The following is a 25,945-nucleotide window of genomic DNA, read 5'->3' as shown; positions in this document are numbered from 1 at the left end:
TTCTGTGGATGACTTGAAACATTTGCAGAACCTTGGATGGAAGAATAATTTCCAAACACTTTTCCAGTAATTTTTATGTTCAATCATTGGAGCTGAAACCGCTACTTGGATCAGAAAATTAAGAATTTTGAGCATCATTTAATAGTTTCAAAGTCATTTAATTTAGTATTTATGAGACATATTTGACAGTTCCAGCTTAAAATGCGTGATTTAGTTTTTCATTTTAGATGATTGTTCAGATAAAACAAGGCATCTCAAGATGTCATCTCGGACTCGTAGAACTTGTATTAGGCGTTTTTCCACTTATTGATTATTGACTAAGCGATCAGTTGCAGCTCTATTCCTTATATTGGACATGAACACAGATCTTTTCAGACAGACATGTTTCTTTAAAGTCTTTTTTCTAAATTGCAACAATGTCAACTATTTATATTGAAACACCTCTGGACTCTAGTGCTGAAAAGCTTTAGTAAAAGGCTCTCTATGTTGTTTACCACAAGGGGGCAGTAGCAGCTTACCTCGAGCTCACCGGGATCAACAGGTCCTCCTGCTCCCCCTGCTGGACGTCCACTGCAGATGCACACAGCTACAACTATCTCCAAACCGGGAGGGTCCAATAACTTTTAGAGAATTAGAAATGTTTATTACTTCATGAATTCAATTGTTTTTTAAGACATCCTACCATATGGAAGCATACTGTTACAAAAAAAAGTAATTTTATAATAGCATCAAAGAAAATAAATGTATACAAAAATAAATGGCTCGCAAATGGTTTGTAAAATGACGACAATGTTCTTCATAAAAATACGAGTGCAGGAGAAATCAAAAGGGTGCCTAAACAATTTTGTAACTTACAGTAGATCGTAACACTTTGCACATGAAGTGGATTAATATGAAACCAACAGATGACGAGGATCATTTTCATTGGTAAGGAATCAAATGAAAAATGTGGACAGTCACAGACAGTGAGACACGTTTCCAGTTCGTTGAGGAACATACAGGATAAACAATTTTAACAGTGTTTTTTTTTTTTTTTTACCATTTTGCATAGCTCAAGTAAATTTTGAATGACAACTGATTAAAAAAAAAACACGCCACTGTGGGTCTTGAGTTTGTACAGATAACATTACAAATGCTAAGATATCTGCTAAATCTAATAGACAGTTACTGTGAAGTTGTTCTTGGTATGTGGTATGAACTAGATTCATCAGACGTATATACAACTATGTCACACATCTCATTGGCCAGTTTGCCCCCTTTTTTGGTGTCAGTCGCATTTATGACAATCAGTATAAATATATTGTTTCAGAAAAACACACATGGCAGAGAGCGGTTACCGTCGCTGACACTGAAGTGAGTTACAAACACTGACGCAGGAGATGACAAAAAGCACAACTAAAGCTCGTCTGGGGACGAAGCTAACGCCAGGTCAAGGGTTAAAAGAAACTGCATGTTTGATGCCAATCAATCCTCGCCCATTAGTCGATCCCTACAATACTGTTCCACCGCTAATCAGTGGAGATAAAACAAAGAAATATTTCCAATCTGGAGAGCAAACAGAGCCACAGAAACCAAACCACAGTGTTATCACAGGTGAGCGAGGGTGAGGTGACTTTCAAACAACCTTTTAAGTGAACGAACTCGGCAAACAGTGGGCAGGGCCTTTTAAAAATGGCAGTGTTTGCTGCAGAGGAGGGTCCTGCTTCCATTTTCTTCCCAAAAAACAAGAAGTTATTTATACATTTCTGATCAGAAGGAATGAACAACAAGTTTAGATCACTATTATCATCATGCATAATGTTCCCTGTGTGTGTGTGTGTGTGTGTACACGTGTATGTGTGTGTGTTTGTGTGTGTGTTTAAATGTGGCCCTCTGTATCCAGTGTGTCTGTGCTGTAAGGTAACTTTGGTTTCAGCATGTCACACAGTCTCTGTCAGTGTTTTGTGGAGTGTGTCTTGGCCCATGTCGGTGACTGTGTTCTGTGTGGACCACCGAGCGGAGTTTCAGGACTCAGTGGGTTCACGAGTGGTTCTTGTCGTAGTCCTTCACCATGCGCTTGATGTGGAACAGCTTGTGTCTCAGCCTGCGACACTCCTTCTTCTTGGACTTGTAGTCTGATGTCTACAGAGCAGAGACGAGTCATTGAACACTACAGCCCAGTGTATACATCTGCACTCACTGCCAACCACAGAAAAATGTGTTTTTCAATAGTATTAGATAGGAAAAGTGTTAACTGCTCTACTTGGAGAATAAACAGTAATTAAGCCTTTTAGGTTAAAGAGAACACAAAGCAATTACACGTGTCCACAGACAAATGCAATACATTCTTTTTTTGTCAAAGTCTTTTGTAATTTTAAGTTTATAAAATGTCCACATCCGAGATGTTTCCTCACCTGCTTCAGATCCTTAAGGTGATTATATTCCTCTGCTACAGCCTGAGGACAAACCAGCAAAAGACATTTGTCACGATCTCGTCTCCCTTACACTCAAACTGAATGTTGAAGGACACTCTGTCAGACTAGTAAATTGAGATATGCCATCAACCTCCCAACACACACATTTTTCACACACTTATTTAAAAAAACATTTTTTAAATTTTGCATTATCATCATTTCCTGTAATATTTTTAGAAACTTCAGCACATTCAGTTTAAAGACAGATTTGATGAATGACCGAACTGTGGAGGTGGTAACGACAGATCAGCATTTTAATATTTCTTTTTTGAGTACAATTAATATTCCTTTGTCTTAATAAACAAAGTTTAGGGTTAGGGAAAACAAAGTGTAAAGTTTTGGCTTTGAGTTCCTCACTCACGTGACGAGTCTTTTCTGATTGTAGCAAGATCATCATTTCAAGGTCAGTGCTGTTTATGATACACTGAGCTCTAATTTCTTTTTTTTATTAAGGTCATCTGAGGCTGATGGCCCATACAAAAATCATATTTTTTTCATTACAGTTTATATACCAGCATCTCATTTACGGTCATAATGTTTTGGATATAGGCACATCATGCTTTTGTTACGTGGCTTTTTCTAAGCTATGTTTGGACACTGGGAGGGGGAAGGTACAGGGGGGTGAGGGTGTTATTTAATGTGTTTTGAGTGCTGTACATATCTCACCAAGTATTTGGTGGAGGTGTCGTCCATCGTGTCCAACTGCCGGCTGAGTTTGTTCAACCGGTCGTGGATGTCGTCCATCTCGGCACAGAGGTGCTTGTACTCCCTAAGGTCGGAGTCAAACTCTCTCTTATAGTCATGACGCTGCACGTCACACGTTATCTCTGGGTACACACTGGAGGTGGAGGAGAAGGAGGAGGAGGAGGAGGAGGAGGAGGAGGAGAGCAAGAAGGGAAGAGACAAAAAGAAGGCAGATTTAGGAGAAGAGAGAATCATACGTAAACTTCATCAGTCAGAAGAAAGTCACACTATATAACCTTCACTGAGGTTACCAGGTTTACTGCTGAACCACAGGACCCTTGGCAGAGGTCAAGGAGGTAGACTGTGAGGGCTGGTTTTAATAATGAGAATACTTTCTCATAAACTACATTGACTCTTGTGTCGTACCTTTGGCCCAATTCTCTCATTATCCCTTAGCACAGTCCGTGTGAACTGGCATGCTTCAGAGGATTAGCGACTCTCCCGGACAGAGTAAGGAATATTCCGACTGTAGCCTTTTTTTCCCCTCCTTTGTTGTTTAAGCAGCTGTTTATTTTACTGCTGTTTACTTGCATGTTTTAAAACCAAACGATGTTCTAACCGCATTTCCCTGTAAATCAAGTCCCTCTGCCAAATTTTCCGAGCTTATGTCTTTATTGAGATCGGTGAATTTAGGTCTGGTCATGAGGGAGCGACGGTATTTCACTGCAATCCGCTTTCCGAGTTCACGGTTAATGACATTTCAATCTCCAAACCAGAGACACGGCCGTGCAAGTTCCCCTCTCACCTCTCCCACTCGTCCATGTCGAGCTCATTGCCCGTCTCTCCTCCGGTGGTGTACTCCGTCTCGTACTGAGACTCGTCCAGCTCCGGGTTACGTCTGCGCCTCTTGCCCCGTTTGGCGGAGGGTTTGCGGCCTCCGCTCATCTCCTCTGAGGGGCTGGAGCTGGTGCCTCCGCCGTGGGAGAAGACCTCTGAGGGTCGGCTGGTGGTCCGCTCCGAGTAACTGCAGGACAGCAACCAAGAGACGCACAGTAGAATTATTACACACAGCTTCTTCAACTGGTCTGTACTGGGACCACTAAAAGAGTGGATGGTGAAAACCGAGGCAGTGAAAAGCCTTTTTTTGATATCAGCTGTTGTTAAGAAGGACAAGAACACACAGAAGTTCGAACACAGCTTCTGTTACTTCACGAGAGATTTCCCCGTTTGTGTTTTTGTTTTCTCTCTGGTTTGAGGCGGTTTCAGTTGGAAAAAGGTCATGTTACATATTATCATGGACCAATCAAATCATAGATACATTTGCGTAAAACAATGTGGTGACAGTAAAGGCATTGTATTGTTGTTGTTTTTTTTTTTACTATTAAACCTTTAATAAATAATTCAATATGTTTTTGCTTCTTTTTTAACCTGAACTTTAACTTTGATTGTTGCTTATTCATGTATATTCAATGTCATACAGAAATACTTTAAATTTGAAGCCAACTTTTCAGAGAGTTGAAGAAATATTATTAAAAAAATATGAAAAATAAAACATACATTCTAAAAAACAAAACATTTTTGTCCCCTAGAACAGCAACTGATCCTCTTGGGAGCTGTTCAGAAACTTCTACATAGCAAAATAAAGAAATAGTCCAACATTTTCGGAAACACATTTATCCGCTATCGGGTAGAGATTTAGATTTAAGTGAAGATTACTGTCATGTCTGCACATTGAATAAGTTAATAGAGCCTTGTCTTGTCTTGCAAAGCCACTGCACTGTGTACATGTTGACCATTCAATGTACAGGTCAATAGATAAACAGGCTAGATATATGACTTTCCTTACAAAATATGGAACAACGTACATTTAAACTAAACCTCCAAGAACACCATGAAGCAAATGACAAGAGGGACTATGGGGAACGATACCAGACAGTGACCAAACAAAACAGTGATTTGCTGATATATGGCCCAGACACAGACCATATGGAGGAAGGTAAACTCTTTGGACCACTAATGATTATTGTTGCTCGCACTCTACAATTTGACTCGGTGCCATGTGGAGGCCTCTCCGTGACCAGGAAGCAGGTACTGCTCTTCAATAACAGGAGGGGGAGACATGCTCAATTTTGTAGATTTGTAGGGATTTGTGGAGGAATCCAAATCCAGTCGAGCAGATATTAGAAGTTCTTACAAAAAAAAAAAGAAAAAAATAATAAAGGGCGGAATTATATCAGCAAGAGAGGACACGGAAGGTCTGCAGGCTGACATTCTTCAGCTTATGAAAACGCCAGCCAGCTCTGTTTACTTTGTGAGAGGGGAAATCATCAAAGTAATTATGTTCAAATTTAAATTTAAGGTCTTTCTGACATGAGACGACAAAGAGCAGTGTACTTCAAACACACACACACACACACACACACACACACACACACATACAAACACTCAAGTATTCAGGCTGGCAAAAACAAAGTGCTTCGCAAATCATTTCTCGCTTTGAAGAAAAGCAAATGTATTAGTTCACAAACATCCTGCTGTTTCCCGTCCTGAAGAATTCAATTAATATGAGAAAAACAAAACAGTGGGAAAGTTAATCCAACAAAGGCTCAAAGGTCACACACACACACACACACACACACACACAGCTCTCTTTCTGTGGGCAGGACAATATGTTTTCATGGGCTTTCAAACAGAGCAGTGATTAAATATTGCTTGTGCGTGTCACATGTTTGAACGGTCGACTGTGTGGAATCTTTGCTTCACAGCGAACAGACTCAAATAGAAATGTAATATTCAAAAATGCAGTAAAATAACACTGCATCCTTGTGCCACTTGTTCAGTTATCTCTTGTTATTTGTCAAATATGTTAAATGAATAGTTTTTGTGACAACTTCTTTATAATAATCCCTCTCAATTCTCTTCCTGCAAAAATAATTTTGATAACTTATCATGAGCTTGCGGCTGTGTATATGTAGATTTATCAAACCAGATGTTATTGGGGAAGTGTTAAGAATAAATTCATCAGCAAAAATGTCTTTCATCTAACTTGTGTGTGTGAAAAGGGGCTGAGAATATTCACCCAATTTCTGAGAGTTAAAGGATTTTGTTTTTTTACTTTATTTAAATATGGGAAAAACTGGAAAAGATAGTGTACATACATTACATTCCCAAGCAACCTCATGCCAAAAATGTGTACAAATAATAGTATGAAGCGACAGAAGAGGAGCCGAGAAAACAGGGTCACCCACTCGTTGTTGTCGTAGGTGTCCCCGTTGTAGGAGCTGCTGTCCACCTTGGCCGGGGGGTAGGAGATGACACTGTTGACTGAGGCGTTGAGCAGCCCGCCTCCCTTCTCCGACACCAGCAGCGTGGGGGCGTCCTGAACACTGCGGCTTTCCTCCACATTGTTCACCTACAGCAAAGGAGGAAAAAACAGGAGGAACAGGAGTCACTAAACGCAAACAAACAACCGAAAACCGTCGCAAGGAGCAGGACACCCCGCAGGCTCGTGTTGTGACTGACATCCTGTTGAAGAATCCATTGTTTTGTTTTTTCCCCTTTTGTCCTTAGTTGTAAACCTTAGCAAAAGCTATCTCTACGGCTGAGATGGAAGTATGGTGATTGGCGTTTAGAGTCGGGAGAGAGCAGTGAGGCATGTGATTGGACAGCGGTCCGACTCCTCGGTGAAATGTGGGAGCACGAATAGGTCAAGATTATTAAAACAAAGGACATCGGAAGGCTAATTGTAAAGTAAACCCAAAGACTGACCATAAATAAACCAAATTTAAACCAATATCGTTGATGTTTTCTTGTTTAGGGCATTTGATTAAGCTTTCCCTTCTGTTTCTGTTGCCTTATATCCTCAAATGATTAATCATAATTACATTATGTACACAGATAACATAAAAGATAATAGTTACACCTTTGCTTTCGCTTCTTTATGCCATTTTATGCCTTCATGAACACCTGGAACGGATGTGCTCCTCCTTTTCTTTCTTCAAATTAGAGAAAACTGTGTCTGGCAGATAAATACGTTTTGCCTTAATCGGAGTCCTTCCTGTGAGGTCAGGCGACCCGACATGAGGGAATTCCTCACAATAAAAGGCCTCAGGGGTCTGTCACTGTTTTCCTCCAGTGAATGTATCAATCATTAGCTGCCTTTGACAAAAAAAACCCAAACACAAATCAGTAAACTTTGAGTTGTTTCTCTGCTGCCTGGAATGTTGGCAGAAACCGTTTGGGTGTGAGGCCTCGAAAAAAAACACAACAAAAATACTACGATCATTCATTTCAGGAATAAGTGAGCAGGTGGTAAATAAAGCTCAAAATCTGGACGCATTATATATCTGTCCGTGTACACAAATAACACTGACAGTGATATTTAAAAAGGAATAAAGGATATTTCTGAAATGTGTTTTTCTCTGAAACAAGACATCTCCTGGCCCTGCACTGGGACACTCTGTAATGTGTATTCAGCAGCAGCCCTTGGTTAGTGAGACATTACTTTTGGCCATTGGTGACTGACCAAAAAAATGCATTACTGTATTTCACAACAATATAGAACATTTACAAAAAAAAAGAATTTCTTCCGCTTTCTTGGCTGCTGCATTACTGACGAATCTGCCGAATTCCTCGCGGTGCAGGAGCAGATCCGAACATCAGCCGAGCCCCCGAAAGAACAATAGTCTCGGTGGGTGGAGTGTTTGGGGCGGGGGAGAGTTGCTCGTTGCTGCAGGAGAATCCCATTTAGTTCAGGTCATGTAAGAATCTGAAAAATGCCCTCCGAGTGTGCAGCGCAGCAGCTGCTGGTTCGTGAATAATGTGTCGGGAGTCCTGAACCTGCGGAAGCGAAGCAAAGAGGCAGGAAGACAGACGCGCAGACTGAATGGGGGAAGGCTGCTGAGGGACGGAGGAATCGAGGGGGGGAGCGGGGAAGAAGGACAGTGTAGAGAAAGGCCAAGTGAGGGAGATGGGAAGCAGAAGAGGGAAAGAACAGAGTGTGATGGTCATGTAAGAGGAGAGGTGGCGTTAAAGTGAAAAGTGGGCAATATTATTATTAATATTATTATTATCATCATTGTTAAGAGTGAAGAATTTTTTTTAGATTTATTTGCGCTTTAAAATGTCTACTTGAATAACAGAAAATATTCTTAACATGCGCTTCACCAAAGATGATGTCACATGCGTGTTGTGAAACTAAAGTCAAAAGCAATTTTAATATTAACCTTCATCCGCAATGTCTTAAACTGATAATCTCAAAGATTTTCATTCAAATAAATGTGTGTTGACGGAGTCATCATCTATCACCGAATGAGGCGACATTACGGTGATTGAATGGCTCTCTGATGAAAGTATTACACTATTTACATATTTGTAGTATTACAAGCTGGGTTACAAAGTCTGTATTAAGTGAAGTATTTTTTCTTACAGCTGCAGCTTCACATTAAAAGCATTTAATTGGCGAAACACTAGTGTACGGGATGTGTTTGTCGATGAGCTTAGCACTTGTGATTCATTAAATATTCTCTATTGACCAGGACGTTTTTTCGAGATTTCCATTTCAACAAGATGCAAAAAATAAAAACAGACAACTTTCTTTCTTCTTCTTTCCTGGTCATTTAACTCTCTTATTGTTGGTATGTTTGATTGTGTATGCGGATGTTTGTAGGAAAGATAAGCTCGATACAAACTTATTTTTCTATAATATGTGTTTGGAGTTGTTTTTTTTAGTGCAGCACTTCAGTGTTTCCAGCACACAGGCAACCCCGCAGGAACCCACTCTGGTGACCTCATGCAGCAGACACAATGCCCCCCCCCCCCACCACCACCACCACCACCACCACCCAGCCCCCGTCATAGATGAACTGAATAAGGCCAGTGTGTGAGGTCATCAGAGCGAGCCAGGCCTCCCCGAGCTCAGCCACGAGACGGGTCGAACCTCCAAACAACCACCGTATGTCGGCCATACGGTTTATATGATGATACGCACTTTGACTTTGGCTGACCTGCTTTTGTAGAGATTACTGTACCTTCTTCACGCAGTAAAGTCATTCGTATTTCACAACCGACAGTACACAAAGTGAATTCAGTTTTAATCTTTGACTAGATAATTATCTCAGGGGCCCGGCCTGTTAGCCATTGAGCTGGAAATAAGTAAAATAAGTATCTGCTTGAATTGACAGTCATCAAACCTTCTCACATTAATCTCTTTGCCCTTTTTATAACATTTGCAATCTACAACTATTTAAAGCTGTATTAACGTTAAAAATGTCAAGCCTTCACGTGCAGCAGCAGCATCCAGTTAATTACTGCAGAGTCACAGTAAGTCTGATGACATCAGGGAGCACGGCTCCATTATTAGACACTAGTACTAGTCATAGGATTGACTCTGTCCTGCCTGTACACCTCTGTGTGCATGATGCCATGTTCCAGACGACGACAGGCACTCTCAAAAACACAAACAGCTCTATATAATCCAACATCACACCATGTCTGTTCAGTGCGAAAGGTAAAACTGTGACTCACTTATTTGACTACTGTGATAAAATGATGGAGCCAAGATAAGTTATTCCTGTTAGTGGCACCGTGGCTAGGGAAGTGCTAAGCGTAGCCTTTCATGACCTTAATAAAATTCAGAGGAAAAAGAAGTAGTCATCACTGTTTACTTACCATTATCAATAGGTATCAAATTCTTTTTCTTTTTTCTATACAGTACCTCAGCCAAAGAGGTTATGTTTGAAAAACTACTAAACAGATTTCCATGAAACTTGGGGGAAGGATGGGACATGGGCCAAGACTACATTTGGACACGGATCCGGCAAAAGGTGGATCGCTATCTATAACCTTGTGAGTGTCACCGTGCATGGATCTCGATCATGAAAAAAAATCATGTAAATGATGTCTATGAGTGTGTGCAATTCAGTACAGATCAAAATAAAATAAAACTGGCAGTTTTTAATGTGGTTTCGTTAGTTGGGCCTTGCCGGAGGTATTTGCTCTACAAATGCATTTACTTAACACCTGCACAATATCTGGACAAACACTGTTGACAGCATGTGTTGTGAAGGATGCATCATTGGTGCCACTACGTTCTCCAGCAGAACAAAAGGGACATAATCTCCAGACCAAGATACCAAAAAATATAAAATCAGTACACAGTGTAGAGGAGATATGCTGGTGTTTCAAACTTAGTTTAAAAACATATCACACTGCCTTACTTGTGCCGTTTATGACCCCCAATAAAATTTCAAACCCAAGCTATTGATGTTAAATCTTTATCCTCCGTCGAATGAAACCGGCATCATTTAAAAAGAGGTCTATATCTCAGGTAACAGACCCAGGCTACGACTCAAGTGTGTTGTGGCGTTTAAAAACCCAGAAGCAGGCTCTGTAGAAACCACCTGCCCGCTTAATATCTTCTCAGGTGGTTAATGATTACTGGGAGTGAAACCAGGAGGTCGGCCATGAGCAAACAATCTCCCGGCAGCTATCAGCCCTGACCCTGAACAAAGTGACTCAGTCAGAGGAAACGCTCTCACACTAGTTTGACTGTTTCCCTGCTGGATCCTATAAAAGGATAAGGATCTATACATGTCACGCTCCTTTTGGACTCTCAGCTAATAAACGACGAGCGATGAAAACCTACGAGAGACGCAAACCGCGGCACAACATCTCAAAGTCTATCCGGACAGAGAGCACGGTTATGCGTTCAGAAAAGCATACCGTGAGACAAACCAACCAAGGGAATGTTCCAGTCTCGGCTTGGCTATTTACTGCATCTGCATCACCACAATCACCTAACCTGTCGTTATAAATGATGAGTGCTCGAGTGACTACCTCGCTGATGGCCTACCTACTTATCTACTTCGCTTCTAAGAAGAAAGGGGCGTCCCACAACTTGGTCACAGAAGGGGAAAAGAGTGTGTCAGTGGGTTTTGGAGGCTGAATCTTCAACAAAGAAAAAAACACTGTAGTTGATCATTTCCTCATCTGATCAAATCAAAATATTATATTCAATCAACCTTCCTTAGGCTGGATTTAAACTCTCCATGACCCTGTTCATGTGGCCGAAAGTTATGCAAGCAAATGTGTAAACCCAGTCTTATTTTAAAGGAGACATGTTATGCTTTTTCAGTTTTTCCCTTTACTCTAGTGTGTTATACAGGTTTTTTGTATATGTAAAGGTTTGCAAAGTTAAAAAAAAAAAGCCCAAAGTCCACGATAAAGGGAGCTCCTCTCCTCGACAGAGAACACTCCTGAAGATCCTGAAAGGCCTCGTCAGTAATCCGGCCGATACTTTCATAACATAATGATGTCACAATGTCATGGAAGTACACAAGGCTCGTCTGGCACACTCCCAAAGCCAGGTAAAGCAAGAGTTGAGGCTAGCCCTGTCCCGATAACTACTTTATGTTGCACGATACATTGTCCCAGAAATGATTGCGATAAACAATATCATCGTCATTTTAAGAGCTTTTTTTTTGATACTGAATCGTGTGAGCTTGCTTGTTGCGAATGCAGGTCCTACACAATTTGTGTTGCTGCTGAGAGAAATCTTACCCAGAGTTTAGACTTTGCGTTTAGGCCTCAGACAAAACAAGCAATTTGAAGACATTGTTGCCTTAAAAATACTAAGAAAACCATATTTTCTGACATTTTATAGATCATATTAAAGAGACAGGAGCCAAAACCAAGTGTTTCAGACAGAGGCTGGAGAGAGAGAAGCTGCGGGAATTGAAAGTCTGAGGAAACTGGTGCGTCTTCTGAACATTAGACCATGTAAACCCTTTTAAGCATTAACCAAATTTACAATGATGAACCTGAATATGAGCATAACATGTCTCCTTTAAGTGAGACTACCCTCTTGTCTCTTACCCATTCCTCCACATCTCGGCCCTCCGAGGCCTTCCCTCCGACAAGAGGCTCCTCCCAGTAGATGTTTGGTTTCCCGTAGCGCCAGATCTTCCCTCTGGTTTTGTGCGCAAAGAAAGCTGCAACACCCAGAGCGATTACAGCCAGGAATCCACACACCATGGCGACTCCCTGAAGCGCACAGACATGGGAATGAAATTTGGGCAAAGTTCTCAAATAGATAAGCTCTGAGATAAAGCTGCTTTATCCTGGTACAGGAGGTACACAAACACACGCACACGTGACATCCCAGGGAGATACATACATCACAAGTTGTGGCTCCATGTACTAGAAATATAACCAATGCTTCATAACAGATACAGTTACGAAAAAGTACAGGAGTAATTACACTGGAGGCTGTAATACACCTCGTCAACAAGGCACAAATACATATTATTACTTGTGTTTGTAACTCCAGCTTTTAACAGTTACATTAACAAACAAACGAATTAATCTTATAGCCACAAAAAGAATCAACAAGTTTGATAATCAGTCAATAATTAATCCTTGTCAGGATTCGCTGCTTTTCTCCGTTTTATTTATTTTCCATTTGATATATTTGGGTTTAATTTTGTAGCCTTTCAACTTAAAATGCTCACTCAGCATTAAAAAATAAAACTACTACAACTGGGGGCACGGTGAATTCAAAACAATGTTAGAAATCAAATCAAATCAGGTCAGTGCTCGACTTCTACTACATCTACAAGAAATGATTCAGGAGATTCCACTAATCCAACATTTAATATCCCCAAAAGAACGACAAACCTCCTGCGGGTCGACAAAGCAGTAGTGGTAGAGGTACTGGTTGTACATGGGGAAGCCTCCCACTCCGCCCATCTGCGAGTAGCCCGACTGGTACAGATTCTGGCACATCATGAGCATCGGATTGTACATCATACTGGAGGAGCCCTGGGCCATGGGGTTCACACCGACAATGTAGACGATGTTTATGATGCCCTGAGGAACAAAACGGATTTAGTACGTTTATAGTTGCATTTAAATTTACAGTCTTGCAATCTGTCAGTCTCTAATTGAAAAAAAGGCTTGTTTTATAGTAGCACTCCTCATAATTCAAATCAGATATGACTAAGGCAACACGTCATATCAGTGAACATACTGTTTGTGCAAAAGGTTCAGTACAACACTTCTTATACGGACAATCCTTTGATGATTCATGTTTTCTGCTCTATCTGTTATAAACACTTTGCTGGAGCTTAATCACCCGGAATCAACTGGAAACATCAAAAAAAATATCCACATTTGCTTAGTATGGTAAATGTTCATGTACAGTACAGTACAGAGTTTGATCAGCAAAAGTAAAAACCTGTAATATCCCTGAAAATCTTGCAGATTCAATTTGAATCCGAACTTTTCTGTTTGATTTTTTTCTTTAATAATTCAAGAGCGGCAGAAGAGAAACTCCTCACGTTTAAAAATTAATAATAATAAAGAGTTGAGGATTTAATTAAGAGAAAACCTTATACATGTAAATTTACTATAACTTGAAACTCTTTCCATATCCAACAATCTATAATCTCTAAATCCTCAACAGAATGGAAAAAGATTAACAGATTAGGTCCCAGGGAGACCTTTTCACTATATTTCATATTTGGATCTAGATCTATGAAGCTATTGTATACTGAACATAGTGTAACATGTAACACATCTGGGCATGATAATGGATGAACATCTTTTTTACCAACTCATTGGGGCATTGGGATCTGAACATGGTTCAGCTGTGAGCAGACACACCGGCCTCAGATTCTATTCCAGGTATTTTTGTGTTTTTTTCACATTTAAATACCAGAAGTGGGTGTTTCCAACAGTGTTGACTGTTGGTATGTGGGGTTGGAAAAAAAAATTGGATACCAGTGTGAGACGTGTCAGCATTTTTCTGCTTTGTTTCTATACCTTTTAATATGGGCATACTTAAACGTTGACACCGATTAACGCAGATATGTCTGTGAAAGGCTCGTTTTCGCCAATTTCTATTGGCCAACCGATAAGTCCATCGAATAAACATAAGGAGCAGCTAAACGTTGTTCTCACACTAGAAAATAAAACGCAGGAAGCCAAATTTTGGATCACAGTTTCAAATGACACCATTGAAGAGACATTAGGAGATATTAGGTCTGATTCTGAAGATAATTCATCTGTGGTCTAAACTAGGGGTCACTGTCAACTTCCCACCACACAAGAATCCTCCACGAATAACAAAAATCTGGAGAGAGAAAACTAAAAGTATGAATGAGGTTTACCTGCAGGACAGCCATAATGATGCTGCTTATCAGGAGGGCAAGAAAGAACTTCCTGCTGTGGACCATGTTGGATTTAGAGAAGCTGGCGATGAAGAATGCCAGTGATCCAATGAAGTTGATGGCTGCCATGGCGATCATGGCGGTTTTGGCCGAGTAAGGCGAGATGTAGGAGCCGTATTGATTTCCGTAGCCGCCGTAGCCGCCGTAGCCTCCGGAACTCCCGTATCCTCCATACCCTGAGCCGTAGCTGCCGCCGCCGTATCCGCCGCCGTATCCGCCGCCGTAGCCCATCCCGGAGCCATATCCCATTCCCATACCATATCCATACTGCATGTCCCACATGAGAGTGGAGGCCACGCAGGCGAATATCGCCACGCACAGGATGATCACCGTCGCCATCATGGCCTTGATGATCCCGGGAGGCGAGAGCCATTTGTAGAAGTGCTGCGGTCTCTCCTCCACGTAGTAAGATCCCGGCGGAGGTGGATACGCGTTGTAGTCGCTCTGGGGCCCATGGAAGCTGGCCGGGGGGCCAAAGCCGTTGTTGGATGGGGCGCTGAACGGAGGACTGTAAACAGGCGGACTATCGTAGTGCTGCTTGTCAAACATGGCTCCAAGATGCCTGGAACTGTAGACAGAAAAAAAATATATATTGTGTTCAGCCGGGAGAGAGAGGTTGTTCTGCACAGAGCTGGGAACTGCTGCCTGTGTCTGTTCCTCAGCGCCACTGATATGAGTAATAATGTTACGTGGAGAGATACGGTAACGTTAGGCGTGACCGTCTTTGGCAATGAGGCTGAGTGACAGAGCGGTGTAAATGTTTGACCAATTCCAGGGGAGTGAGATTTATGAGGGCACCCGTTCCTCCTGTCAGGTTGAGTAAATTATCACCTAGTGTAACGCACATCATATACCTGCTTTCCCTGATAAAAGGGTTAGAGAAAATGACCTCAGCTTTGAGGTCTCTGAACCAGTGTGATCGGACTCGGCGTGGAGATGTCGGTACCAGGACGGAGAGCGCAGCCAAACAACAATACTTTCTTTTTGCCTCCTCACAGGCTGTAGGAGTCTCCCTGTCCAGCCTCCACAGTGCGCAGCCAGATTCACGCCCCTCCCTCCGGCTGAACATTGTTTTGTTTTCTTTCTTCCGAATATCTTACAGAGAGATATCCGAAAGGCCGCAGTGTATCCAACTCAACAATGCCCATTCTTCGACACGGAGCCCTACGGGCAGCGGGGCTGCCGACAAGTGTTGTACGAAAACAGCACGACAAAGTGACCGTGGAGGAAAGATTGTGAGAAATAAACCTTTTTCCTTATTTCCCAGTTGTAATCTTAAAGCTGGATGTGAACAAAATGTTGAGTGCGTCGTGCCATAACACACTGTGACACATCCTACACCACGTAACAAGAGGGAAACTAATTCATTGATTTATGTGCCGCAAATAACAATTACTTTTATAATCGATTCCTTAATTGATTTGTCTATGAAATGTCAGAACATTGTGGGGTAAAAAAGTGAAATGATTAGTTGATTAATGGATAAGTCTGACACACATTTGCAAGTAAAAGCTTCCGAAAAGTAATATTTTTTCTGCTTCTCTCCACTTTATATTGATAAATATAAAGTATTAATGAATACATTTATCATTTTTTTGGTTTTGGACTGTTGGTTGGACAAAAAAGGTCATTCAACTATGTTACCTCGGGCTCTGTGAAGGGCACATTTGACTATTTACAGAAAAAAAAGGTATATTAAACTGAGAGGTTCCCCTCGTACTGAAGTCTGTCTCTCAGTGGCACCACAGGTCTTACTTTATTTTTTCAACAAAACCAACTCTTTCCTCTGAATAGTTCACCTCTTCATCCTGTGAGGGAGGTAATGGGCCACTCAGACGTTCAGACATGCAGACAGAGACACAGTCTCTGGCACTGCCCACAAGTCTGCAAGTCCCAGGTAATAACTCTCCTCTCTTTATGGGGGTCTGGCACACACAGCGGAGAGGGTCTCGCCTCAGAGCCTCCATCCTAGATACCTTCCCCATTATTCCCTCCCTCATTCCTCCATATCCTTCATCCCCTCCACAAACCCCCCCCTCCTCTGCATCCCTCCATAACTTCTTGCCTTTGTTTTGGGAGCAGGAGGGGCAAAAGTCAGGGCTGCTCGTCACGGGAACAGTGTTGCCATGGAGTCCGCGTAAAAAAAAAAAAAAAAAAAAAAAAGGAGAGAAAGAAAATTGGGGCACTGTCCAGGGAGGATCAAACAAGAGCTCCTCTGTGCTGAGGGGAAAGACAGAGAGAGCGAGGGGAGGACAGGTGGACGGGTGTCAGGTGTCCGTCACTTTGACCAACAGTCTCTCGTGTAAGACAATGGGTCTTAGTTTATTTACTACTTCGGTGTTTGACTGTATCGCCAACTGGCAGGAAGCAATCTGAGGGTCAAGGTCTTTCCATGCAATGAAATTCCACTGACAGAGGCTCACAAAAAAACACAACCAACTTTCCAAGAGCTCACAACACTGTAAAACACGCCCTTCAGAACTTTCTATCAGGAAATGTGCAATATGTCAAACCCCACGCTGCCTCTCCCTTCAGCTACAAGGAGGATCTTTAACTCCAATAAACCTGCCAAAGAGCAATTTGGCTTCAAAACTTTGTATTTCTCCTAATGTAATAAAGTAGGATTATTCTAAAGAGTAAAAACGTGCAACTACAGCTGCAATGGTTAATGGTTCGAATCATTTATCAGGTATAAATTGCAGACATTCGACGGTTCCAGCTTCTATTACATTTTTAGACAATATCTGATGACTTTTACTTTGGCTATGAGACAACTATGATGGTCATTTTTCATTTTTCATGGACCAAAGGATGAACCAATTAGTTGATTAGTCAAAAATACTAATCAGTAGATTACTGTATGATGAAAAGAATCACCTATAGGCAAGATTAACATTGATCGTTGAGGTGCATTAGAAAAACCATTATGACTTATTTGGCTCATTAGAGAGAAACCTATTGTGCTCTTACTCAAAGCAACTGTTATATAATAGTAGCAAAAGTTTGAGTAACAGTGGCGGCAGCAGTAGACGTAGTAACAGCAGTAGTAGTAGAAGAAGTAGTAACAGTAGTAGTAGTAGAAGAAGTAGTAACAGTAGTAGTAGTAGTAGAAGAAGTAGTAACAGTAGTAGTAGTAGAAGAAGTAGTAACAGTAGTAGTAGTAGAAGAAGTAGTAACAGTAGTAGTAGTAGAAGAAGTAGTAACAGTAGTAGTAGTAGTAGAAGTAGTACCAGTAGTAGTAGTAGAAGAAGTAGTAACAGTAGTAGTAGTAGAAGAAGTAGTAACAGTAGTAGTAGTAGTAGAAGTAGTACCAGTAGTAGTAGTAGAAGAAGTAGTAACAGTAGTAGTAGTAGAAGAAGTAGTAACAGTAGTAGTAGTAGAAGAAGTAGTAACAGTAGTAGTAGTAGTAGAAGTAGTACCAGTAGTTGTATTAGTACAGTGGTGTTGGTCTAAAACTGGCTCACAAATCTCAGTTTCAAGCTGGGCAGAAAGTTGACTGTTTGGCCGACGGTCACAGGTCAGGTCAGACGCCCACCAGCCGTGAGCCTGAGCTGCACCACAACACAGAGACTCTATCATCTGCTGCTGGTAAAGGAATTCCAGTCATACAGTCACATGTCTCACATCTGTCAAAAACAATTAGGGCCCCTGCCCCGTGTTGACTGCGACCCATTGGCATACACACACTGGAGTCAGCCCAGGACTTCCTGCCCCAAGGAGGGAAAGGGGGGGAGAAATCAACCTGCTGACGAATCTCCAGTATCATAAGAAAAAGCAAAACTCAGTGAAACCTGTGGGAAAAAAACACACAAAGATCGATATGAAACACAACTTTACGGTCATTTAAGGGACTTGATGTTTGCGACTTAGTTTGTAGAGCCGACCCAATTAGTCAACTAATCAATTAGTCAATCTACTGCATTGTAATAATCTATTAACCTTTAAGACGTTCTTTAAGAGAAGAGACAAACATTGACTCGTTCCACCCTCTCAGTTAAGAATATTGCTGCTTTTCCTACCTTTCTATAACAGTGATGTTAAAAGAAGAGTGTGAATACGTCAATCTGGGCCATAATTAAGGCTGCAACTCACGATTCTTTTCATTATCGATTAATCTGTCGATTATTTTCTCGATTAATCGATAAATTGTTTGGTCCATAAAATGGTGAAAAATGATGATGGTGTTTCCCAAAACCCCTCGAGATGAAGTTTTGTTTTGTCCACACACCAAAGATAATCAGTTTACTGTCATAGAGCAGCAAAGAAACCAGAAAATATTCACATTAAAGCTGAAATCAGAAAATTTTGACTCTCTCCCCCCATAAAACTACTTGAATTGATTAATCGATTATCAAAATGGTTGGCGATTCATTTTGTCGTCGATTACTAATCGATGAATCGATCCACTGTTGCGGTTCTATCCATAATATTAAAAAAAAAAAATCATATTTAGCCAATCCAATTTATATTGATGACGGGCAGAAGAATCAATGCTGCTGCTGGGAGAGATGCTGTAGAACCTGTAGAGTTGGATGACGAGGCAGCGCTGCTGGACTGGACTGTACATACTGTTAAACTGTGTGTATGTATAATAATAAACTGGCATCTGCACTTCATTTACAGGCGCAAATATAATCTGTGAAGATTAGGGATGAAAAGTAGGTATTTGAGGTCTGTGTTTGCAGAGACACCTACAACAGCAGTCTGAACAGATTACAGGTTGGAAATGTGTTTTTCTTTTCCTCCTACGGTAGTTACTAAGGTTACTTACTTGTTTTTTGTCCGTATATGATTGAAACGTGAATCTATCGCACTACTATATATTTGAACTTGGGTCGTCAAAAAAAAAAAAAGAAGTTTTATATTAATAAAGGCTGCAGTGATTTTTACCTTGGTTGTGATTAACTCTTCTTCCACGACCAATGGCAGAGAAGTGACTCGTTGCCGGGGAACAACACGAGCAATCCACCTGTCGAGGGTTCAAACGGACCGTTATCACAGCTCACTTTAACTTCAACCAGTTGTTGCGTGTTAAACTCTGACAGAACACAACTTCACCACACTGCTGCCGAAAACAACGCGTCTCCACCTCCAGTGGTTTCTTACCTGTGAACGCGCCGAGGGGCGAGAGGAGAGGAACTTGGAATCCGGGCTCGTCGTTGTTTCCTGTGAAAACTCTCCGACTTGCAGCTGAGGAAAATAAAAGTCCGTAAAAAAATGTTTTTAAAAAGGGGGGGGGGGGGGCAGTTTCTGATAGAATTCGCCCGACTTTAATGTGACTCTCTGTATTTGAGTGGCGGCTCCGCTTGAAGCTCCGGTCCCAGGCGCAGAGGCGGAGACAACGGGTTCCGCTCAGACAACAGCCTGAAACGAGCGCGTTGTCCCGCCTGTGCGCTGGGAAGAGGCCCGCCGCGCCGCCGCACGTCCACCGCCAGAGGGCGCCCTTCCTCAGGTTTTCGCCAAACCAAACGGGGGGGGGGTAGAAGAAAAAAACCGTTGTCATTCTGTCTCTCTTCGTTTCTAGTCTATTTTCTGTCGTTTCCCATTTGTTTTACAGTTTTTTTTTGAGTGAAGGCTTTTTTAAAATTCCTCTTTGTCTTGTCATTTTGTGGTTGTTTGATTGTTTTTTCCCCCAGAGCCGTCTAATGAGAGTCGCGACAACGGAAGTCCAAAATGCCTGCACGTCACGTGACTCGTATAGAGTCATTAAATACTATCTATGCGTTTCTTGTACTGCACTGTAACTTTTATCATCTGTCTTTTTCTACTTTAACATGTTTTTATTTTCTCTTTTTAATTATTATATTTTAATGTGATTTTATGCTTCTTCCCAATTGCTTTTAATGTTTTATGTAAAGCACTTTGAATTGCCTTGTTGTTGAAATGTGTTATACAAATAAACTTGCCTTGCCTAGACTTCAGATCGTTCCCGGAAGTTCTTGGCGCGTAATTCAAATCCATTATTCAGAGCGACATAATTGGGATTTTTGGTAGTTAGTAGTCAATAAATGTATCGATCTACAATAACGCATACCGACATGCCAATGTAGTTATTCAATACATTTTTTAAAAGTAAAATTATTTTTTCTAAAATGCTTTTAATACTCATGTTGATTTAATTCAGATGTGCTGATAACATACAGTCTGATTATTTAAACGTCTTACCCTTCATAAGTGCAACAGACGGTCCACTGATTCGTTCTGCTGCTACTCTAATGCGCTGCTGCTCACTTCCGGGACCTATTGAGAGGCTCCATGATCCGCCATTGCTGGGGGGAAAAGGTCTAATGGAGCGACTCTCATTAGACGGCTCTGGTTTTTTCCTACAAGAAATATGATTCACTTGAAACAGGGACCACGGGCGAAGAGCCCAGGGACATGTCCCCCCCCCAACTTATATAGATTATATAATTAGTATCTATTTTGTTAATAGAATTCAACTCTACTTGTTAAATACATACAGTCCATTTACCTACTTTTTGAACGTGATTTTTTGGTGTTTAAATTCAAACCACACCCATTAATAACTTTATAACAACTGAATAACAGTTACAACACTGAAACTCACTGTAACTCATGTAGAAGTTTCGCTGGTTCCTCCTCCTGTTCTTCACATGGCGAATGATTCAAACAGGGGAACAACTTCAGTCCTTCAAAAACAAGAATATACAATTCATACATTTGCCCCTCATTAATAACCTTAAATCAAGTTACGTTTGTAGACTTTTAAACTTAGTGGTGTTTCTATGAATCGTGTTGAAATTTACAGTGAACTGTCATTAATTCTGAAATTAAAACTCAAGTGGTCTATGACGTAAACAGGGCCCCCCAGGCAAAAGGGATCTGGGGGGCCCCTTCAGGGGGTGTCCAGCCATGGTGTCGTTGCAGTCTTTAAGGTTGCTGTGGAATGGTATAATCAGCTGTTCGTGGGGGCCCTCTTAAGAGGCAACTACCAGCCTTACTACCCTGTTGCACAACCCCTGGATGTAAAGTATTTCTAAGTCGATTTCTATGGATTCTAAAACGTTTTCATTATTGATTTAGTGGAAAAACAACCTAAACTTCCCTAAACTGATTTAATGACACATTGCCATCGGTCACATCACATACTGGTGACACACTGGTCAGTCGGGCTTCGTGTGAGTAAAGTAAATCATTGGCTCATTATTATTGTAAGGAGGTTAATGTGGACCTTTAAAAGGAGCACTCTGCCAATATTACACATCAGGATTGGTTCACTCACTCACTACGAAAAAAAGTAATCCTGAGAAGAGCAGGGTCTTATTTCAAAACAGCCAATGCACTGCACAGCTGCTGTCATTGGCCTGTACATGTTTAAGTTTGTCTGATGATGTCGTGACCGTAAAACAATTACTTTGTTTGCAGCTCAGCGAGTGGATTAATGACCAAATAATGAATAATTCTGGTCAAAGCTTTAACGTGTGCGAATGAGAATAAATCCTACTGTGATGACGATCAGAGAGCAAGACGGTTGTCTCCCTCCCTGAGGAGAGGAATCCGTCCATGCTAACGACAACTAGGGAAAACTAGTTTACAATAAATAAATCATTAAACATTGTTGCCACTTAATAAAGGCATTTACTATATATACATTTGCAAGTGAATGTGAAGCTTTAGAAACACAGACCACTGGTCATGACCTCAGTGGAGACTTTGAATGTCTAAAGGTCGTTTCAGACGGATGCTCTGCAGACTGGGTCCCACAACTCAGGTCATCTTGGCTCCTGCTGCTTAGATTTTGTCCATTCTTTTTTTCTTTTTTAATTTAATGAGGGCCCTCCTACCTTGAAGTAAATAATATATTAGAAATCAATTTAATACTCCTTTTAGGTTACTCAAGGTCATACAAGTTGCAATCTCTGGTAGCCTAAAGGCTTATGGAGAGATTTAAAACTGTCTGCACAACAATCCTGAACTCAGACCTGTCTGTCACAGAAAAAAAAGGACACATAAAAAGAAATGATCAGAGAGATACAGTACGTGAAGCTAGAGCAAGGATGTCGAGCAGAGAATATTGCTTTTTCCAATCCTGTGCATGTTGATTTTGAGCAGGATTTCTCCTTTTCAGGTTCAGAAATAGCCCAATGATTTTTGAGACATGACCTTATGAACATGTCTGTGACCTCCTGTGACAAAATGAAACAATGGCTCAAACAGATTTGGATGGCTGGCGCGCGCGCGCACGCACGCACGCACGCACGCACGCACGCACGCACACACACAGTGTGCGTGTATATAGTATACTGCTTATAAGTGAAGCGTTCAGTCACACAGCCAAGTTCACTTAGAAAAAAACCTTCAGATTTTTCAAGCACACACAAACTGACACACAAACACAGTAATCCAGGGAGCATTTGGGAGAGATTAGATAAAATGTCATCGCGGGACACTCACTTGAGCTTTAAACATTTTACTTAGAAAGGCACAAACTATGATTTCCTGGTAAATTATTTTTGATGTAAGAAATAAAAATCGAAAGACATCTTTCTCTTCGCATGTAAATCAACATTTTTTTCGGCCATAACTCAGATATAAGCGTTGTGAAGGACTCCTCCTAGATCAGTCTTTATTAAGTTGTATTTCTTAATTGTTAATTTCAAACCTAAAGTTTTCCACTGTAATTTTCTTTTCTTTTTCCAAAAGTGCAATAATAATAATAATAATAAGAGAGCTTAATATCTGTTTCTCTCAACCTTCCACAGTACCTGAGGCCAGTGACTGTGCTACAAAGTCCATGTTGACAGACAAAAATAAAGCCAGAGTGAGGAAAAGAACTGAACTCCAGAAACACTACAACATAAAAGTAAGTTTTCAATGCAGGAATTTTGACTTCAAAAACTGAGGATTCAGTTACAAAATAAGAAAAGAAAAAAAAAATACATAAAAATCCTCCAAATTTTTTTTGTACAGTAGATGAAATGCTTCCTGTTCCTCTCAGATTAACATCAGCATAGTTCACCTTTTCCTCTTTACCTTGATCCCAAAACACACACCAAAGGAAGAAAAAAGAAAAAAAACAAAAACAGAACAGAACAAAAGAAAACAAAAACAAATAAAAATTCCTAAGGAGCAGATTTCTTTCACTTGAACCACTTAACTGGATCCCCTGATTAACAGCTGACTGTTGGAACAATACATGTTCTTTATGGAATCTAGAATACAACGAACTGTTTCAAACAGTATCTTTTTTCATATTCACGCCACGGTATTCGAGTTTCATTGTTACAGCTTTTTTTAAATTTTTTTTTTTTTTTTACTTTTTCCTCTCAAGCCGCCGCTCGTTGTTGCAATGCAGGTATGTTTATTTTTTCGTTGATAAAAAGGAATCAGAGTCTGTTGTGGAGTCAGTAGGACTGCAACATTCCTTTAACTCGCCAGTAGCCGGGGAGCACTGAGGAAGAGAGAGAGAGGGAGAGAGAGTGGGGGTGGTGGGGGATACAAAGTGACAGGGAAAGTAAGGTGAGATAGGTCAAAGAGGAGGGGAGGGGCTGGAAAGAGATAGAGGCAGGGAGGGAAGGAGGGAGGGATCTGTGTAGTTGCTTCCATTTAAAACTCGACAGTGACCACAATGTTTCAAGTTCTCTCCATTCTCTTCATTCACTTGTGCCTCTGGAGGGCTTTCCTCTTTCTCCTTTTGAAGAAACAACAGCACCTGTGGGAAAACAAAGGCGACGCCTCATTTAAAATAAAGACATTGACATGTGTAAATGAGGCACTGAAATGATTCAACAGCGCTGTAAATAGCTTCTAGTTAGCTTAGCATACACACTGAAAACGGGGAAGAACGACTCGTCCGACTCTAAAACACTGTTATAACTAAAATCATTCCTTTGTATGGATTGATGATACAATATGGAAATATGTGATCTCTGAGTTGCTGTTTGTTGAACCAGTGAGTATTTTCCTAAACTTTGACCTATTCCTTTAACACACTGCCAGTTAGGGTTGAGTTCGAATAGTCTACATTTTGAAAACACTTTCAGGATTTGATTTATTGACTCTTCTTATTATTATTAGCAAAGAGAGATGTTGAAAACATTAAATTAGCAGACTTCTCATTATAAGGTGGCACTGACAGCCACTTTCAATTGTTCAAAAGACTGCAACAGAGTGGTGACTCTTCTTCATTGATATGACATCGCTGGTCTTATCTCATCAATTTCATCAGAAACTTCTACATCTACGCACATGCCATGAATAGTTATCAAAACTTAATTTGTGTTATTTCTACATTCACATTTCATTTTTTCATAACGTGAATGTTTCTTCCTCGTCAGCCGATTAAAGGTGATTGCAGATCACTGAGTTTGAGTTACTTTCAAATATCCGAAAGTTAATTAGATTCAAGTTAGTTTGCTTCCTATCCAATGCTGGATCTGGATCTGATCCCTGAAGCTGGTGACACCAGTGAAGACGGCTAGATGTGTTCTGTGCATCTGGACACTTGTTTCGTACTTGGTTTCGTCAGCCACTTCAACCTCAGTGGGAGCGGTGATGGGAGCGTTGGAGTGTCCAGCGCCGGGGTCATCGGTGTTCAGCTCGCCATTCGTTGAGCTCATCACCTGCGTGAGTACAAAAGGACACCAAACTGCTGACACACGCACACGTACACTTAAAGCCACTGACAGCAGGGTGAAGATGAACATTCACACAAAAATATGAAACCTTGATTTTCTCGGGTCTATCAGATAAGGGCCGCAGGTAAATGTGCAATCTGGAAGGCCCCAACTAAAGCAACTTTGTAGAAATTTAAAGGATATATCCGCACGTATCCATGTTTGTTTTAAAACATAAGTCAGGTTTCGCCTGCTGTAAATTATTCCTCCTGTTTTTACTGGCTGTTATGAGATCCTTTTAAAATGCACCACCAGTGAAAACAATGGGGGACTAAATGTATTGTCCTTGATCTCTTAAAGAAGAAATTCTGAAGTGAAGCTAATAAAAGTCTGAAAAATTATCATAGAAACATTAACTGAGTATCTTTTAAAGTTAGTCTTTTCAGTACAGAGTTGCCTCAGTGTTCTGTGTTACGAGCCCTCTTACAACTCAGAAACACAATCTGTGGAAACAGAGCTTTCAAGAACACCCATCGTATTAACTTCAAATGAACTTTGGAATACAACCAATCAAAAGTTTCAAAATACACAATTTTCCCAGATTTTATTAAAATCTAAGCAGTTTAAGTCCAGTTAATAACTTTAACCTTGTGGTACAAAGGGGAGAAGGAAACAGCCAAAGGTTTAAAAAAAAAAATTTATGTTCACAAAAAAAATGAGAAATCAAGTTAATTTAATTTGTTAACTTACAGCTTTCCTGCAGCAATGTAATTAAATTGTGTGTTGAAAGTTAAGGCAAACAATTCCTCCTCGAACTTCGGCTGATTACTTGCAAAGCTTTGGTCTTAAAGCTGTGCGATATGAATAAAAATGATACATCTGATGATCTAGCATATTTCCTGTCTGTACATTGGGGCCATGTCTCTGCAGGTGTACAGTAAGTTGCAACGGCAGCTGTTGTTTCCTTCCTTCTTCATGATTCTAAGTCATTTTTTGTGAGGCG

General features: G+C 40.9%; 2 protein-coding genes across 8 annotated transcripts in view; both read right to left on the bottom strand.

Annotated features, from left to right (window-relative positions):
• Nucleotides 1–973: 973 nt before the first annotated feature.
• Nucleotides 974–21,061, bottom strand: si:ch73-61d6.3 (occludin). 2 transcript variants are annotated; one of them, XM_047336693.1, is made up of 12 exons: nt 20,934–21,061; nt 19,472–19,555; nt 19,256–19,334; nt 16,121–16,173; nt 14,306–14,933; nt 12,813–13,004; nt 12,012–12,179; nt 6,386–6,549; nt 3,943–4,161; nt 3,120–3,291; nt 2,394–2,435; nt 974–2,121 (listed from the first exon to the last, which is right to left on the bottom strand). In XM_047336693.1, the coding sequence occupies exons 1-12, from the start codon at nt 21,044–21,046 to the stop codon at nt 2,020–2,022; spliced, it is 2,016 nt and encodes a 671-aa protein (XP_047192649.1). In that variant the 5' UTR covers nt 21,047–21,061; the 3' UTR covers nt 974–2,019. The 2 variants fall into 2 exon arrangements, with proteins under 2 accessions (XP_047192649.1, XP_035503223.2); XM_035647330.2 differs by lacking the exons at nt 16,121–16,173; nt 20,934–21,061 and having other exon boundaries at nt 19,472–19,737.
• A 1,719-nt stretch (nt 21,062–22,780) lies between these two features.
• The window catches only part of csnk1g2b (casein kinase 1, gamma 2b), a 34,557-nt gene continuing 31,392 nt past the window's right edge, over nt 22,781–25,945 (bottom strand). For all 6 annotated transcript variants that reach the window (XM_035647339.2, XM_035647337.2, XM_035647336.2 and 3 more), the window contains 2 exons: nt 24,842–24,948; nt 22,781–24,038 (listed from right to left, as the gene is read on the bottom strand). In XM_035647339.2, coding sequence (XP_035503232.1) covers nt 23,984–24,038; nt 24,842–24,948 — 162 coding nt within the window. In that variant the 3' untranslated portion in view covers nt 22,781–23,983. The remainder of the gene's footprint in view (nt 24,039–24,841; nt 24,949–25,945) is intronic.

This window comes from Scophthalmus maximus, chromosome 13, assembly GCF_022379125.1.
Source record: "Scophthalmus maximus strain ysfricsl-2021 chromosome 13, ASM2237912v1, whole genome shotgun sequence".
NCBI lineage: Eukaryota > Metazoa > Chordata > Actinopteri > Pleuronectiformes > Scophthalmidae > Scophthalmus > Scophthalmus maximus.
The sequence above is the reverse complement of the archived record's forward strand: the minus strand, read 5'-3'. Positions and strand labels throughout refer to the sequence as shown.